The sequence below is a fragment of the Pyrus communis genome, chromosome 8 (genome assembly GCF_963583255.1).
Source record: "Pyrus communis chromosome 8, drPyrComm1.1, whole genome shotgun sequence".
Classification (NCBI taxonomy): Eukaryota; Viridiplantae; Streptophyta; class Magnoliopsida; order Rosales; family Rosaceae; genus Pyrus; species Pyrus communis.
This window is the reverse complement of record NC_084810.1, coordinates 27,416,323-27,433,956: the sequence shown is the minus strand read 5'-3', so window position 1 is coordinate 27,433,956 and position 17,634 is coordinate 27,416,323. Positions and strand designations below refer to the sequence as shown.

At 38.3% G+C, this 17,634-nt stretch overlaps 2 protein-coding genes across 3 annotated transcripts; both read left to right on the top strand.

The window, feature by feature from the left end:
• Window positions 1–6,198: 6,198 nt before the first annotated feature.
• LOC137742622 (probable serine/threonine-protein kinase PBL16) lies at window positions 6,199–10,014 on the top strand. The gene is made up of 6 exons (XM_068482532.1): window positions 6,199–6,764; window positions 7,791–8,098; window positions 8,185–8,320; window positions 8,777–8,913; window positions 9,175–9,298; window positions 9,488–10,014. The coding sequence occupies exons 1-6, from the start codon at window positions 6,701–6,703 to the stop codon at window positions 9,874–9,876; spliced, it is 1,158 nt and encodes a 385-aa protein (XP_068338633.1). The 5' UTR covers window positions 6,199–6,700; the 3' UTR covers window positions 9,877–10,014.
• Window positions 10,015–11,379: 1,365 nt separating this feature from the next.
• On the top strand, window positions 11,380–15,683 carry LOC137743331 (chaperonin 60 subunit beta 2, chloroplastic). Of its 2 annotated transcripts, none has more exons than XM_068483203.1 (15): window positions 11,380–11,518; window positions 12,022–12,249; window positions 12,335–12,460; window positions 12,819–12,956; window positions 13,038–13,133; window positions 13,275–13,517; window positions 13,605–13,839; window positions 14,009–14,178; window positions 14,273–14,350; window positions 14,443–14,514; window positions 14,622–14,726; window positions 14,843–14,935; window positions 15,021–15,113; window positions 15,223–15,349; window positions 15,433–15,683. In XM_068483203.1, exons 2-15 carry the CDS (start codon window positions 12,022–12,024, stop codon window positions 15,444–15,446), a joined length of 1,818 nt encoding a protein of 605 aa, XP_068339304.1. In that variant the 5' UTR covers window positions 11,380–11,518; the 3' UTR covers window positions 15,447–15,683. The 2 variants fall into 2 exon arrangements, with proteins under 2 accessions (XP_068339304.1, XP_068339305.1); XM_068483204.1 differs by having other exon boundaries at window positions 11,382–11,518; window positions 12,017–12,249.
• Window positions 15,684–17,634: the final 1,951 nt, after the last annotated feature.

The following is a 17,634-nucleotide window of genomic DNA, read 5'->3' as shown; positions in this document are numbered from 1 at the left end:
ACCTTTTTGCACAATGAATTTTTTTTTTTTTTTGTTATAGTAGGGCCTACTCTAAAGAGAGATCCCTTCCATAAATTCTCAAATGCACAAGGCTTAACCAAAGCCTAAGAGGGGTTGTGGAAATAGTTTTAAACCAACAATAGACGCACCTCAGTTATAACCTCATTATCTCAAGGCAGACTTCGTCGTTCTTTGCATCACCAGACCACCATGGAAGCTCTGAACAAGCTCTCCAAGATTAAGGTTGTGAGAATGCTAATTGCCTAAATGTTAATGATGATGTCTCAGTAGTCGTTTCCAACGGGCCAAGCCATCACCAAAGGTGATCTCGATCCAAGTTCAATTTGATAAAGGGTATCGAAGTGTAAGATGGGTGTATTTAATTTTTTTTTTTTTTTTTAGATAATAGAGAGCGAAGGAGGTAGAGAAATATGGACTGGGATTGGAGGTGATTGCATGACTATGTATTTGGGTTTTGACAATTTTTTAATTAACTATTAAATTATTAAGCATATTTGTAATTTTTTTTAATTTAATTAGACTTTTGTGACCCATTTATGTGTCACATCAGCATATAACATAATTTTTGACAGAATTGTGACAGAATAACTACGTTGATTTGAGACATTTACTTGCGGGACTATATTGATCACTTTTCAATATCAGTGATCATTTTGATATCGCGGGTCAATTTCAGAGACCATTTTGATGTCGCAAGTCAATTTTAAGGACCATTTGTGAGAAAAGATGACTTATGGAGCCTATTTATGTGCCACATCAACACTTAACAGAATTGTGACGAAATGACCACATTGATTTGCAACACTTATTTTCAGGGACTATATTAATTGATTTTAATATTTAAGGACCATCTTAATGATGAGGGTCAATTTCAAGGATATTTTTTGCTTCATGTAATATAACCTTGATTCTCCTCAATAAAGGTGGGGTGGGTGCGATTTGGCCAAGTTCACCCATAAAATATAACTTATTCAGTTCAATTCTAAGTAAAATTGAGGAAAATTCTCAAGTTTGTTTGTCAGATCATGTGGTTGTACGACCACACACACAAATAGAGGGCTTTCGGGAAGTGTATTCTTTTCTAATTCTATCCATGGTCTTTCCCGATCCTCTCTAAGGGCGTATAAAGCCGGTTTGACAAAAGTTTTCTCCGTATTATGGCCCAAACGTCATGTTTGACAAACTCATATTTGAACAAAAAAGACAAAGTAACTCATCAAACATAACTTAGGACATTTTTTTAATTACTTTATTGCCCATATTGATAGAAAAGTTACAAAGAAATTTATCCCCAAGAATTGAAAAACATAAAACAAAAACAGTAATGGTAGAACATATGTGTGATAGAACATGTGTTTAAAATTTAGTGAGCTGATATTGATGAAAAGTCATCATGCACTTTAACCATAAAATAACTTTTTAAAGTGTCAAACGACATTTAAAATGAGCTTAAATAGTGATTATACGAGTGATGCAAATATTCATGAGAGTCACAGTAGATGGTGTTGACAGATACAACCAAGAGATTCCTGACCTTGTGGAAGCCATCGAACCAATCTATTCCATAATATGTATTTTCTAGGTTTAACTATGAAAATATCAAAACTACAGGCCATATTTCTACCTCTACTCCATCAGTTTCCAAAAAGGTACAAAAATAAATCGCATTCTTAGTTTTCCCCACGTTGCGGACGCTTTTTTTGATCGTCACGGTGAATTGGAGATTGGAAATTGGTAACTGTGATGGAGGGGTAGTTTATGTTGAAAATTTGAAGTTCGTACTTGTGGACAGCTCGTGTCACTTCCGGGAGAGCAAAGAAAATCTGATTGATTTGGTCACCGGTGTAGCCAATGTTGCGGAGGAATAGAACGTTTTCGCTTGTTTTCATGTCGTAAACGAGGCCTGGATCCATCCGTTTGATGAGGTCAATCAATGTGGCCGGCACCAATGTCAAAGGATGTGTCCCTCGTGTTTGCAGTGACAATTGAACATGAATTATGATCAATGGCTGTTTTTTTATGTAAGTACTAACAAAATGTGAGCATCCATCTCAAAACCATTTTTTAAACACTTTATGCAAGACTAAAATCACCAACACAAGATGCTCTGAACACGTACCTGTGGTGATGAGAGCAGACCTACTGACTGCGGGAGACCAATTCGGATGTGCAGATTTGATAAGGGCAACGACTCCGGACACATGAGGTCATGACATTAATGTTCCCGACGGAAAATTCCAGCTCACAGAACGTTTATCATCAAGTGTTAAGGTGGCCGTTTGTAATGTGCCATGGTGGGAATGTGGATCATGTTCTGTTACTGTATAATGCACATACGTATGATCGGCTGTATAGAAGTACATCTTATGGTATATATACATGCAGGGTGATGCAGATTGATACCTTGAGAATATAAGGTGCAAGTGAGCTTGGTCCTCTTGAAGAAAAGTTTGCAACTCTAGGAGCTGGAGAATTACCGATAATACTTTTACTTGCTTCTCTTCGCACAACAGGTTTCGTGTGTGGTATTGTGGTATAGTACACAATATTAACACATGTCACGAATTTAAGTGCAGCCAAATTTGTCGACAACATTACCAACAACTAGTTTGAAGTACCGATGATATCAATAATATCGAGAACATATCTATATTTTTAAAAAATGCAGTTAACTGCGCTAGAGAGCGACTTACGTGGAAGATTGAGCAAGGTAGTGCTTGATTTTAGTCCCCTGCTAAGGGTTGACATGGACTGAGGGGATGATGTCGACGGCAACCTGCCTTGTCAAAGATGCCACAAAGATCAAACCCGATGCGTTCGCTTTCTTGGCAGCTGCCTTTGCCTCAATGGTCCTATGTTTGAGAAGCATAGAATTACTCTTCGAACCGCAAACTTTGATTTTATCCAATTCCCTGGCCTGCAAAACCTGCATTTTAATTTAATACATTACATAATTAACAAGTGATTAATAGATCAGATGGAAAATTATGAGAGAGAGAGAGAGAGAGGTCACTCATTAACTAAATATATGGTTGCATCTGCTAATTTTTCCTTAGTAGGTGTGGTAATAAAGCTTTCTCCCTATGCAAAATGGAGATTTATGAATGACTCAGCTAATTAAGGTGCTGAAATATATATTCACGAAATGATTAGGGTCGTGACCCACTGTTAATTAAATTAGAGTATCACCTGAAACAAAGTAATTAAAATTTGACCTTTTCATCACTGTATCATAATTAACATGTAATGCCATGTATAACCCATGATTTATATGTATTAACAAAGAGCTTATTGTATAGGATTATTCGGGTTGGAGACATTCGATCAACGGAGGAAGCAGCTACACAAATTCCCCAAGGAGCAACGTTTGTGACCTGTGAGGGGTCGGGCCCTTCATTACCTGCAGAGAACACCACACTAACGCCCAACTGCATTGCATGAAATGAACCAATTGCAGCTAATGATACAAACAGTGGCAAAAATGGCGGCTTTGATCCAAACGACGCTGATATCACGTGAACTCCATCGTGCAAAGCATCATCTGCAAGAATGTCTGCTTCAGGGCACCTGCCATCGTAGTCCTTTCCCCAACCCCAACATACTTTGTACACCGCTAGATGTGCTCTTGGCGCTCCTCCCCTGGCGGTTCCTGGTGCTAAGCCAAAGAAACTTGCATTGTTTTTCACTATATAACCATGGGTACGCTAATCAAATCAACCAAAAAATAATGTACCATAAAACTTGTATGCTTAATTTGTTATTAGATATTTCTATTAATTAAGGACTATTGTGAAGAGACAAAGACATTGATATTGGAGGCCACGCGTGGTAGTGGTGGAGCTCAGCTAGCATGAGAGAGAGAGAGAGAGAGAGAGAGAGAGAGAGAGAGAGAGAGAGAGGTGGTGAGCTTTGCTTTCTTCCATTCCATTCCTTTCCTTCCATGTCAATTTGTGGTCATCATCCCATCTTATCTCATCTCATCTCCAGGGGTTTCTAGCTAGTCCGAAATTGGACAACATTATGTGCACCATATAGACTAAAGACTATTATGTAGAGGTTGGATTGGACCCCACCATTCACTGGCTCTCTGCTTGAAAAATGGCATGCACTATATAATGTTGAAAATGGAAGAATTTTGGGCATGTCACGTTTTAGAAGAGATTAACATACAGAGTTTTTCGTTTTTGTGAGATTAATCGGACAAAATATATTGCCAGGCGGTCTAATCAAACATTTCTTCTTAAAGAAGACAACTAGTAGAATCTCTGTCATGCTCAGTCAAGTCAATTAGAGTCATAAGGGTGGGAGGTTGACCAAAATTAAATTCATCCTACATTTCCCATTTTGTTGCTAAGTATGTGTAGTGTTGAGTGATTAACAAATTAACAACTCCAATTTTCTGGAGGAATTGACCTTTTGTCACATCTCGGCCCGGGCGAGACCACTTCCCAGACCCGACTCCACCGTAGCACGATATTGTCCGCTTTGGGCCCCTAGCACACCCTCACGGTTTTGTTTTTGAGAACTCACACGAGAACTTCCCGATGGGTCATCCATCCTGGGAGTGCTCTCGTGCGCTACTCGCCTAACTTCGGAGTTCCTACGAAACCCGAAGCCAGTGAGCTCCCAAAAAGCCTCGTGCTAGGTAGGGATGAGAATATATATTTAAGGATCACTCCCCTGGGCAATGTGGGATGTTACAATCCACCCCCTTAGGGGCCTGACGTCCTCGTCGGCACACCATGGCCAGGGTTAGGCTCTGATACCATATTGTCACATCCCGGCCCGGGCGGGACCACTTCCCGGGTTTGACTCCACCGTAGCACGATATTGTCCGCCTTGGGCCCCTAGCACACCCTCACGGTTTTGTTTTTGGGAACTCACGCGAGAACTTCCCGATGGGTCACCTATCCTGGAAGTGCTCTCGCGCGCTACTCGCTTAACTTCTGAGTTCCTACGAAACCCGAAGCCAGTGAGCTCCCAAAAGGCCTCGTGCTAGATAGGGATGAGAATATATATTTAAGGATCACTTCCCTGGACGACGTGGGATGTTACACCTTTTCTTCTTTTCCCAGTTGCCTTCATTAAAAGGAAAGTAGTATAAGTATTATGCAGACACATTGAGAGACATAAAAATATTTCAAATATTATAAAAATATCATGATATATTTTCATGTGCCGTCCAAATGACAAGTGACGAGATGCAAATGGTTTTTGTAGTGAAAATCTGGTGTGAGTTTGTTACACCTATTTCCTAGGTCTTGTAAAATAAAATAGAATAGTAATAGATTATTAGCAAGAGAAACAGAAAGAGATATACATATATAAATGCTTTTGTTGTTTGTATTTTTCAACGAGTGTGAATCAAGAATCTTTTAGTGATGATGTTTGTTCTCATCATTTTGAATTAGAATAATTTTAACAAAATCACTATAAATGCTCATCTTGTTTGTATCTTTTAAACAGTCTATCACAATCACACCGTTTCAAAATCTTGCGAGCCAAGATTAGTGGAGAAATAAATTAATAAAATCAATCTTTTACTGAGAATAGGGGGAAAGAAATAGTTGCCATGAATAGCAAGGAGAAAGTGTATAAATTTGACTACAAGATTTGTGTCCTGTGTATTAATTTACATTATCATTGTAGGTGCAGCTAGAAAAGCAAAACTACTATGTACTTATCACCTTTTTGAGCAAGTTATAGTTAAAAGCCAAATGAAATGGGTTCAACTTGATTTTATGCTCATGCTCATGGAACAAGTTCATTATCCAATATAATGCTCCAAGAGTGGATTGCCCTATATATTAATATCTTCATACATACATTACCCACCCACATATATGTGGTAATTGTATTAATACCAGTGTCCAGAGTCTCTCTGAGAATCTTTTTAATACAACTTATTTTGATAAAAATGAATTGTAATAACTAAATGCGAACGTATTTTTATCTTATGGCGGTTATTTATTAGCCTTTCGTGGCTAGAGAACCTTACTTTATTGATGCTGGTTGTCTTGTTGACGTAGCCTCTCCTAAGTTGAATTGGCCTTTTGATGGATTATGAATTCAATTTGTCCGTAGAAAAATGAAAGTTAGGTAGCAGCAGCTGACTACAAACCTTCCTGCTATTGCCTATTGTGTACTGATAGAGAGTGGGAAAGGGTCAAAAAAAAAACAGGCATGTGGACGAAAGGAAGAAAGAAAAGAGAGAGAATGTGTTGGAAATGGAGAATGATGGAAAAAGAAAGATTGGTGGAATTGAAATCCACCATATCTGCGCAGTGCGCACTAACAAGGAAGCACAATATATTTTTGAATCCGAAAAAAAAAAAAAAAAACCCCTTCTCTACTAATGTGGGCCCATTTCTGCCATGGCCAAGAACCAGCACCCACCTCAATCCCTCTCCTCTCTACCCCATCATTACCTTACCACCAAGAAGAAGAATTCTCTCTCACTCTTTCTCCTCCTCATTCTTCAACAATTTCAAACTCACAAGAAGAAAACAATTTCCCCACTTAAGTTCTCTCCTTACTCTTTTGGCTCTGCTTTTGGAATTTCATTTGCTTTTCAATTGGGGGTCTGAATCCAATTCATCCTTGTGAAATGGTGATGGGTGGTTGGTGAGGAGGAAGTGGGGTTTTTTTGGTTTTTTTTCTTCTTCTGGTTTTGGAAATAATGGGGAATTGCTGGTACAGGTGGGAACCTTCTGTTTACAGAGTCTCTTCCAATGCCAAGTCAGGTTAGTCCCCATCGTAAATCTTGCTTCTTTTTCCTCTTTTTCTTTCTGTTTTGTTTTTCTGATTAGGTTAGTGAGAGATTAGAGTTGAACCTTACCTTGGTTCAAAATTCAAAAGATCATGCTCTGTTTTGGATCCTCATGTATAATTAATAAATTAAATTATGTGCTGGCTCCTCCTCATGCAACAGAAATTTCAAGAAGAATTCGTTAATCAAATTGATATAGACTCTCTTGTGAAAATGGAAAATCAAGATTGCATTTTTAGGATGATTCACATAACCATATGCAAAAAGATCATTTCTTTTACTTGTTTGGACTGAGTTATACCAAAAGACCGAAATCGACAAATTGAGCTGATTCTCTAATTTTTCATTAGTTTTTGCTGATATTGAAGTAGGTTATACTATTTTTGTTGGATTCTTTATGTAATCCTTTACGTTTAGAGGAAAAAACAAATGAAGAGGATCTACTTTTTCACCTTTTCCATATGGCCGGTTGAAAAGGTAATAGATTATTAGATTTCCTTTCCCGTACGAAAGTGGATATTCTACATTGCCGGTGCCTTGTTTCTTTTCTTGATTCTTACTAGTATTTCTGTTCACTCTAGCGAGTTTTCAAAAGCATATCCTTTCTTGTTCAAAGTTCAATTTTTTCCCTTCCTTCTACTTGGAGTTATATGCTCGAGTCTTTACTTTGTGGGACCATTAATCTTCAGCTTCCTCCTGGTCCATACGAAGACAATCGAAGATTTATCTTATCCCTCTTGTATACATTTGTATCTAGAACTAAACTTGCACAGGAGACTAAAAGATTACACATTTTGCCATAAAATATTAACTTTGGTATGTAAAAAAGAATTGCATGTTACCTTCAAAAAGTTGATGGTGCATACTCTACTCTGGCATGCTAGGGATTTTTATTTTAATTGTTTTTCTTAGTTCTTTCTATATGATGCACTTCAAGTTAGTTGTGATTGGATTTGGATGGTTCAGAGGTGTCATGTTATGCTCTCAATTTTCTTTTCAGAGTCCCCAAAAGAGCAGAGCCCCTCAGTGAAACATAGGGAAGATGATAGTAAGTTACCATCAAATCCTGAAGAAGTTGAGATCCTACGTCGTGATTCAGCTGCAAATCCTTTGATTGCATTCACATTCAGTGAACTAAAGATAATCACTGCAAACTTCAGGCAAGATCGCATGTTGGGTGGGGGAGGATTTGGAAGTGTGTATAAAGGGTTCATTACTGAGGATTTAAGAGAGGGGATTGACCCCCTTCCGGTAGCTGTTAAAGTTCATGACGGTGATAACAGTTATCAAGGACACAGAGAATGGCTGGTAAGCTTGGTGTTCTGTATTTTAACTCACTAAGAAGATTAAAAGAAAGATCAGTTTCATTAAGAGGTTGATTTGTGCATTTCTAGGCCGAAGTCATATTTTTGGGGCAGCTTTCTCATCCAAATTTGGTAAAGCTTATCGGATATTGTTGTGAGGATGAACAACGGGTGCTGATATATGAGTATATGGCTCGGGGTAGTGTGGAAAACAATTTATTTTCCAGTAAGTACATAAGTATTTTCTCTCTCTCTTTTTCTATATTAATTTCCAAAAAATATTTCTCTGATTAATCTGGAAATGCTTAGAGAATTACAGAGAGAACAGGAAGACAAAATATAACAGAGGAACAGAAATATGATTGACCAGGCACAAAGACTTGAGAAAATTCCATTTTTGCTTTATTAATGCTTCTTGCATCTGGCCCATCTGGACGACCCTTTGCGCCTATGATGGCCATGAAAGTGGCAAAAAATGATGTCTAGAACTTCTGTCAAATGTCATTTTCACATCAAAATGGAAGATAAATGCCAAAGGGACATAAAGAGACTTGTTTTGGGGTGAACCGTATAATTTTGTGAAACCTATGGCAATTGACAAGTCATGCTGTTATTCGTTATTTGGTGAGTTTTGTGGAATAATATAAGACTGTATCTCACATGCGTATTTCCCTTTTTATAGGAGTGCTGCTTCCTCTGCCTTGGTCCATAAGGATGAAGATTGCATTTGGTGCTGCTAAAGGACTTGCCTTTCTCCATGAGGCCGAGAAACCTGTCATCTATCGTGATTTTAAGACATCTAATATTCTGTTGGATCTGGTTAGTATACTTGATTTTTTTTTTTTTCAAAGAGAACAAATTACATCACTTGGGACATGTACCAATTACCATATCAGTTGCACTGTCTAGTCTCCATTTCCGGATTCAATCCAAGTATGGATGATATTCTCTAGGGGTCATTAAAAAAATCATGGGTTGATCGAATGAGCTGATTTCAGTTACTGCAGCATACGTATCATTGATCTTCTGAGTAATTTCAATCAGATTACAATCGCACCTTCTTTGCATGCCTCAAAACAGGACTATAATGCAAAGCTCTCTGACTTTGGCCTTGCAAAAGATGGACCGGTGGGGGACAAATCTCATGTTTCTACACGCATAATGGGGACATATGGATATGCCGCACCTGAGTACATCTTGACAGGTAAGTTCTGTTACAAATTTAGACGCACCTTTTGGCAATTGGCAAGGTCTTTGTAAACCAAATGGAGATGAAGTAATTTCATTTTGTTCCCCATAACATCCAAAATTAGGATTGCATTGTTAAAAATCGACAGTTGAACTCATATTGGGAACTAAAGATCATTTACTATATCTATCTCCATACGTGCAGGCCATCTAACTCCTAGAAGTGATGTTTATAGCTTTGGTGTTGTTCTTCTCGAACTTCTGACCGGTAGGAAATCTTTAGACAAGTCACGGCCAGCCCGAGAGCAAAACCTTACTGACTGGGCTCTCCCAATGCTGAAAGAGAAGAAGAAGGTGCTGAACATCGTTGATCCGAGACTAGAAGGAGATTATCCTGTTAAAGGAGTTCAAAGGGCAGCCATGCTAGTGTATCATTGCTTGAACCGAAACCCAAAAGCAAGGCCTCTAATGCGAGATATTGTTGACTCTTTGGAGCCTCTGCAGGTTCCGGAGGAAGTTTCTGACAAAAAAACTGTAACCGAGATCATCCAGTTTCCGGAAGCTGAAACTAAAAGAAAAGAAGACCCAGTGTAACTGACATGCATGCGTTGTTTGGTTTGTTAGCTTCATTTGTGTGCGTCTGAGAAAAGATATGGTTTATGTGATGATAATTTGTAATTGGATTATTGTAATTTTGCGTAAATGTCAATCTCAAAGCACATATTCTCTTGTTGACAATGCAATATTCATTTGACAAGAACACAGAATATATAAACGATATATAAAATGAAACAAGTGCAGACCGCAGAGGCAGAAGAGTGATGATATGTCACCGGAGTGACATCACTATATCTAATTCACTCATCTTCAAATATTGGAACTTTAAACCACTTATTTTCTAGTTCACTCATTTTCAAAGATTGAGTCAGAAAAAAATCAACCCTATTAAAACTTGTTTGATCGTTTTGATCAACGTTGTTAAAATTTCCGTGTTTAACTGAATAACATAGTTACTAAACAATTTAAACTTAATTGGCCTTTTTGATCTTTAATGAATACCCTAGAAAAAAAATGGTTCGGAACCCTGTTCATTGCCATACAATTACAGTCGAGTCACCCATTCCAGTTGACAAAAGAACGAAGAAAAAGTGAGCCATTTGGTTTAGATTTTTAGACTATATCCAAATGATATGTCAAATATAATACGTTAAAATTTTATTTGATGGTTGATGTATCAAAATCTTCTTCTTCTTTTCTAATGGATGTGTTAAATATTTATTTTATTATTTTATTGGGCCTTACTATTAAAAAATAATCAAAATTAGTTTTAGTTTGTATTCTATTCTTTGTTAACGGGAGCCATGCATTAAAAAATTAAATTAAATATATTTAACTCATTCTTTGTTTACTGTCAAATGACTCACATGCCACAAGTGACATCCTACATTGCCCAGGGGAGTGATCCTTATATGTATATTCTCATCCCTACCTAGCACGAGGCCTTTTGGGAGTTCACTAGCTTCGGGTTCCGTAGGAATTCAGAAGTTAAGCGAGAAGGGGGTTAGAGCAATCTCATAATAGGTGACCCACTGAGAAGTTGCTCGTGAATTCCCAAAAACAAAACCGTGAGGGAATGGTAAGCCTAAAGCGGACAATATCGTGCTACGGTGGTGGAGCGGGCCCGGGAAGTGTTCCGTCCCGAGCCGGGATGTGACATCATATCATATATGACATATCTATTGAAAAACACTTGAATATCTTTTAATCTTATTTAACATATTTTACATCTCATCGGGAGATAGTCTTAGGAGACCACGGAAAAGCATACAACGTCTTGATTCTTGAGATAAACAAAAAGCCCAATCTTTGAATTATTTGAGCCCAATATCCCAAAACGTCATTCATGCTTGCTGCGTAGTCGGAGTCTCCAAGTTCTAGAGTGTTCGGAAGAAGGACAAACGAAAGGGCAACCGACGGTCCAGATGGAGTTTGGGTCTGGAAATTTCAAGAGCTTAAGTCAAGGGTGGGCAGTGGGTCCCTATAATATTATTGAATCCCTACAAGGCTAAACCTAACGCCTTGCTCGCTCGCAGTCGCCACTTTTTTAAGATTTCACTCAAGCTCACTTCCTTTCCTTGTGCTCTCTCTCTCTCTCCCTCGGGCGTTTCTTATCCAAACCCACCAAAACCCAGAAGAAGCTCCTCTCTAGTCTTCCACTCCGTTGCTTGGCTCTAAGGTGACACCTCTCTTCACTCTCTCTCTCTCTCTCTCTCTCTCTCTCTCTCTCGCTCTTGAAGCCCTGTTACTCAATATTTACTGTTTTCTGGTGCTTTTGAGAGGCGGCTGGCCGTCCGCTGTGTTGTGCGCTTTCCTTATCAATTGAAGCCCTTTTGGATTCTGTGTTTCGTTTTCCTTGCAGCTTGTTTTGTATTGGATTTGTTCTTTGTTCCCTTTGAATTCAGTTCACCTTGATTTTAATCATCCATTTGAATTCAAATGAAAAGACATGAAATTGGTATTTTCCCATTAATTGAATATAGATGAATTGTTTTTTTTTTTTCAATAAACAAATTGGATAATGTGTTCAGCTGCCCTTATCTGTGGCTCGTATATTGTTGGGATTAACGCTCAATTTTATCTCATTTTGTATATTGTTGTTCGGATTATGCGCTTTTACGTGGCTATAAGTATTTTACTGACTTGTCGTGTTTCTGATGTTACTGAATTTGACAAGGGTAGATGGCATCCACATTTGCAGCCATGACTTCAGTTGGTTCCTTGGCTGCTCCTAGCGGCCGTGTCATTGACAGGAAATTCGACAACTTGTCGTCTCGTGCTTCATTCTCTTCATTCTCTGTCTCTAGGAGGCAAAATGTGGCTATCAGGAGGACACGGTCTCCCAGGATCTGTGCCATGGCCAAGGAATTGCACTTCAACAAGGATGGCTCTGCCATCAAGAAACTACAGGTGAGTCTTTTGAAGAGCAAGGCTGCTATTTTGTTTACATGCTCTAACTTTACGCGCTCAAAATTATTATCTTATTGTTATACAGACTGGTGTCAACAAGCTCGCCGACCTTGTTGGGGTTACACTTGGTCCAAAGGGAAGGAATGTCGTTCTAGAGAGCAAGTATGGCTCCCCCAAAATTGTTAACGATGGTGTAACCGTTGCAAAAGAGGTATATGATCCTTTCTTGTTTCACATTTTCGGTGGGAACAAGTTTAAAGCTTTCAAGTGTTCTCATTTTTGCTTTTATATGTTGTGGTTCTCAGCACATGAACTTAGATTCCTTTGCGTTTTGAGCGTCCATGTTTCTTTTAGCATTTCAAGTTGTAGTGTGAGATGAGAGCAGCATGTTGTGAGTTTGGCAAAGCATATGAGCTAAATGATGTTCGTTTTTCGTTGAATAAAGTTCTGAAATGAAACGTATTCACTTTGTCCAAGGGATTGCAATTTTGAGTTTAGGACAGTTTTCTTGAGTCACTTGAGGACTCCAATTTCGAGATTTTTAACTTCGTTCTTTTTGGCCTTTAAAGGTTGAGTTGGAGGACCCTGTTGAGAACATTGGGGCTAAGTTAGTGAGACAGGCAGCTGCCAAGACTAATGACCTAGCTGGTGATGGTACAACCACTTCTGTTGTCCTTGCACAAGGTCTTATTGCTGAAGGTGTCAAGGTTTGTACCATGGTCTTTCTGATTGCATTTTGTTGGGAGAGTTTGTGTGAAAACTTCTGTTAATTGAGTTCAATTGTTCAGGTGGTTGCAGCTGGGGCAAACCCGGTTTTAATCACACGTGGCATTGAAAAGACCACCAGAGCTCTAGTAAATGAGCTTAAGTTGATCTCCAAAGAGGTAGTGTAAATTGTTTTCTGATTTATTTCAGTCTCAACCATTGACCATGTGGTGCTAGCATTATGATTTCCTTTGTTTCTTTGCATTGCTTCATATTCCTTAAATCTCCTCAGAACAAGAAAAGTTTACAACTCATTGCAGGTTGAAGACAATGAACTGGCAGATGTGGCAGCTGTTAGTGCAGGAAACAACTATGAAGTAGGAAACATGATTGCCGAAGCTTTGAGCAAGGTGGGTAGGAAAGGTGTGGTGACCCTTGAAGAGGGAAAGAGCGCTGAGAACAGCCTATACGTTGTTGAAGGAATGCAATTCGATCGTGGTTATATCTCACCTTACTTTGTCACTGACAGCGAGAAAATGGCAGTTGAATATGAGAACTGCAAGGTAACTTGTCGTCTTTCCCTGGGTGATGAAAGCTTAATTTTCAATGTGTTATTTGTGCCTCCTAATGCAAGAGTGGGTTGTGTGCAGTTGCTTCTTGTTGATAAAAAAATTACAAATGCAAGGGACCTTGTTAACATTTTGGAGGATGCTATTAGAGGAGGATACCCAGTTGTAATCATTGCAGAAGACATTGAACAAGAAGCTCTTGCAACTCTTGTTGTAAACAAGCTAAGAGGAGCCCTTAAGATTGCTGCCCTTAAAGCTCCCGGGTTTGGTGATCGCAAGAGCCAGTACCTTGATGATATTGCTATTCTAACTGGAGGTACTTTTACGTCTATCATTTTTTGGTCTCAACTCTTTGCCTAGGTGTCATGTGTGCTAATGGTATAGTTCTTCCTCCTGTTTGAATAGAGGGCTGGTGTAACCTAAGAGTCTCCTTTATTATTTTCTGTTTGTAATGTGATATTGAGATACTATTAATTTGCTTATAGGAACTGTTATCAGAGAGGAGGTAGGACTCACATTAGAGAATGCTGGAAAGGAGGTCCTTGGCCATGCATCGAAAGTGGTTCTTACAAAGGATAGCTCCACAATTGTTGGTGATGGAAGTACCCAGGAAGCAGTTAACAAGCGAGTTGCCCAAATTAAGAACCTCATTGAGGTGAAACCCTCTTTTCTCCTTCTCTAGAACATGCTTATGGACGTTTGTCATTCTTTATAGTCTTATAGTCTTAACAAGTTAAACATTAATGCAGGCGGCAGAGCAGGACTATGAAAGAGAAAAGCTAAATGAAAGGATTGCAAAACTATCTGGTGGTGTTGCTGTTATACAGGTAAGTTTCTATGTACACGTGTAGACAATTTGGATTATGATGCATGCGAATTGTAATTCATTTGTATTAACTTTTTCTTGAATTCTCCCAAGGTTGGAGCACAAACTGAGACAGAGCTGAAAGAAAAGAAACTGAGGGTCGAAGATGCTCTGAATGCAACGAAGGTAATGCAACTCAAACTAATATTTTCATATTAAATACTTATTTTCTTTCATCTGATTTTTGGCGCATTAAAGCACCATCAAAATTTAAAGCGTTGGTAATTGTCCAGGCAGCTGTTGAGGAAGGTATTGTTGTTGGAGGTGGATGCACACTTCTGAGGTTAGCATCGAAGGTTGACGCAATCAAAGATACTCTTGATAATGATGAAGAAAAGGTAACGTATCGTCGATTGTTAAACTCACCCTATCTTTTGGGGTATGACTCAGAAGAAGGTTCTCATTATGACTGAAATTCTATTGAATATTGGCTCAAATCAAATGGTAATTGCAGGTTGGAGCAGATATTGTTAGAAGAGCTCTTAGTTACCCTCTGAAATTAATTGCCAAGAATGCTGGTGTAAATGGAAGTGTTGTCAGTGAGAAGGTATTGTTTCATTTGGCTCAATATGGAATACGCGTACTCTCTGAATGCTATGTTTGTTATAATAAATTGGAGTCTCCTTTTTCAGGTGCTTTCAAATGACAATCCCAAGTATGGATACAATGCTGCCACTGGAAACTATGAAGATTTAATGGCTGCTGGAATCATTGATCCAACCAAGGTGGGTTTCTGTACAGAATCTGCGTTAGAGCAATCATGGACTTCCACGAATAAAATCGAAATCTCATGCACATAATTTTACCAAAATTTTGATTCCTTTTATTGTTCAGGTGGTGAGATGTTGCCTGGAGCATGCATCCTCTGTTGCGAAAACTTTCTTAATGTCAGACTGTGTAGTTGTTGAGATTAAAGAGCCAGAACCAGCAGTGCCCGCTGGCAACCCCATGGACAACTCAGGTTTGCAGATAATCTAGTGCTCTCTATTCCACTTTTGTCTTGTCAAAATGCAAATTGCCAACTTCTTGCTCATGTTGTGACAGGCTACGGTTACTAAAGTTGATCGGAGAGTGAGTACGGTGTGAGGAAGCGGAGCAAACAAGGTCAACCTAGAATCCTAGACCCTAGAGGGTGGCATCAAGTTTTTAGAATGATAGTATTTGAATGGAAGAAATTTTTGTATGCATAAAAGATTCAGGTGAGAATAGCTCACCGGAGTGCTGCAGATGTTGAAACCTGTTCAGTGTAGCAATCACTGCAAATATAATTTGAACGGAAGAAATTTTCGTGCCAAGAGTGTTTGTATTCTCGGTTAGTTAAGTTTTGTTTGAGTTATTGGAGGGATTTTTAGTGTGATCGGTACACGGATTGGTACACCAAATGATATTATATAAATGGTGAGATATGTGTGTTAAAGAGTTAATAACTTAAAAAATAAAATTTTCCACCACTTCTATTAAAACACGTGATGTACTATTTGTGTTTCCGTTACAATGAAAAATTTCTCAAGTTATTGTTGAAACTTTTACATTGAATTATATGTCAAAAAGAGGAAAAGAAGCTCACCGGAGTTAAAAGAGAATGGTTAGGCGTCGGCCAAATAATTTGAATGGGGTTCGTGACTGATAAGATGCATTTAATGGTGTATTGGGTGATTCGGTTGGTGTATTTATCATGTTATTAAGTTTAGAGCGGTATAATGGACTCTAGATATACAATACCTAGTGCAGTGAATGGGTATGGTATTCCTCCAACCCTACGTAACTCCAGTTGCTTGGAAATGGAAAAGCAATAAATATTGGATGTGGAAAAGAAGAGCATGCATTATTTTGTCTTTGTAGTTTCAGTCCAGTTTCACTTTAATCTCCGTAAGTTGTTTCAATGTACTTCTTGCTTTTGGTAGACATTAACTTCTTGTTATAAATGATTTGGTCTTGTTTTAAGATGTAAAAAAGCTCACACGCATGTCCCTCGTTAATATTGTTGAAAATTTGACGGAATTAAGTTGTAGGTGTTAGTAAAATATTTACAGAATTCAAATCATAACAATTGTAACTACTATATCAAAGTTAAAGCTAAAGAATTAAAAATAACAGAACTTAATGCTTAACAAACCATCCTATGTTTGTGCGAGTTATCGAAACACCCCTTAATAACTTTTACTTGTTTGCTGACTTGTTTTTGGTCAAACTACTTTTTACTCGCTAATCTACATCTTTTAAGTTTTAAATATATGGTGAGGATTTAATACAGAAATGAAGAGTAATTAATTATACAAGGAAGACGTTATGGAAGGGAGGATGTAAAAGTGATCCGTACATGAATTACCGCTACAACAGAAAACAGTTAATGACGATCCGAACATCTCGCCACCTCACTGTTCCAACTAAACTTTAGTTAGTCAATCAGTCTATCTCTCTCTCAATTACATGCTTTTGGGGCCACGTACACGTATCCAATCGAATATTTTGATATGAACTGGACTTAGTTGCTGAAAGATCAGCCGCAGCTGCTGCTTATGACCAATCACGGTTGGACATGTGTTCAGTCATGATTGGTCGTAAGCAGTAGCTGCTGATCTTTCAGTAGCGAAGTTCTATCCTTTTGATATGGCCACGTATACGTATCAAATCGAATATTTTGATATGGCCACCCTTCTCTTCGGCTTCAATGCTATTGTTAGTAATATTTTAATTTTTACAGCCTTATTTTTACCCGTTTAGAAAAAAATATTCAAGGTTTCACATGTGTATAATTTCCAAGCAGAAAGCTAGATAAAAAGATGAATGAAGTAGCAAGTAGGTGTATACACTAATGTAATGTGAACCCAAAGCTTGCTTGGTATTTGTGGCGATGGGCTCCCTTTTCCTTAATTGAACAAAAAGCTAAGGCAATAAAGGCATGTAGGGTATGCCATTGCCAATTCATAATGTATAATATTTGGAGAAATCTACAAAATTAGGTAACAGATTGACACACCAAAAGAAAGATACAATATCTATATGTTTTCACTCACGCATAATCTCTTACTCTTAGGAGTGTGGATGCAATGGTGTGGGATAGCCCACTTCAACAACTACGAGCTTTTTATTTTGCTTTTATGTTTCACTTTGTAGTTTTTAATAGATAATTGTAAACGTTGAACAAAGCAACAACATAGCAGCAACATATGTGAATTGATCAGACCAATGTGCTTGTCCTCTTAAACTCGAGTTTAAGTCTCCTTTCAAGTGTACTAGAATGAC

Coding starts and splice junctions, on each gene's coding strand:
- LOC137743331 (XM_068483203.1), top strand. CDS start 12,022: ATGGCATCCACATTTGCAGCCATGACTTCAGTTGGTTCCTTGGCTGCT. Junction 13,518..13,604: donor TTGAATATGAGAACTGCAAG/GTAACTTGTCGT, acceptor GGTTGTGTGCAG/TTGCTTCTTGTTGATAAAAA. Junction 14,936..15,020: donor GAAGTGTTGTCAGTGAGAAG/GTATTGTTTCAT, acceptor CTCCTTTTTCAG/GTGCTTTCAAATGACAATCC.
- LOC137742622 (XM_068482532.1), top strand. CDS start 6,701: ATGGGGAATTGCTGGTACAGGTGGGAACCTTCTGTTTACAGAGTCTCT. Junction 8,099..8,184: donor AAGGACACAGAGAATGGCTG/GTAAGCTTGGTG, acceptor GTGCATTTCTAG/GCCGAAGTCATATTTTTGGG. Junction 8,321..8,776: donor GGAAAACAATTTATTTTCCA/GTAAGTACATAA, acceptor CCCTTTTTATAG/GAGTGCTGCTTCCTCTGCCT.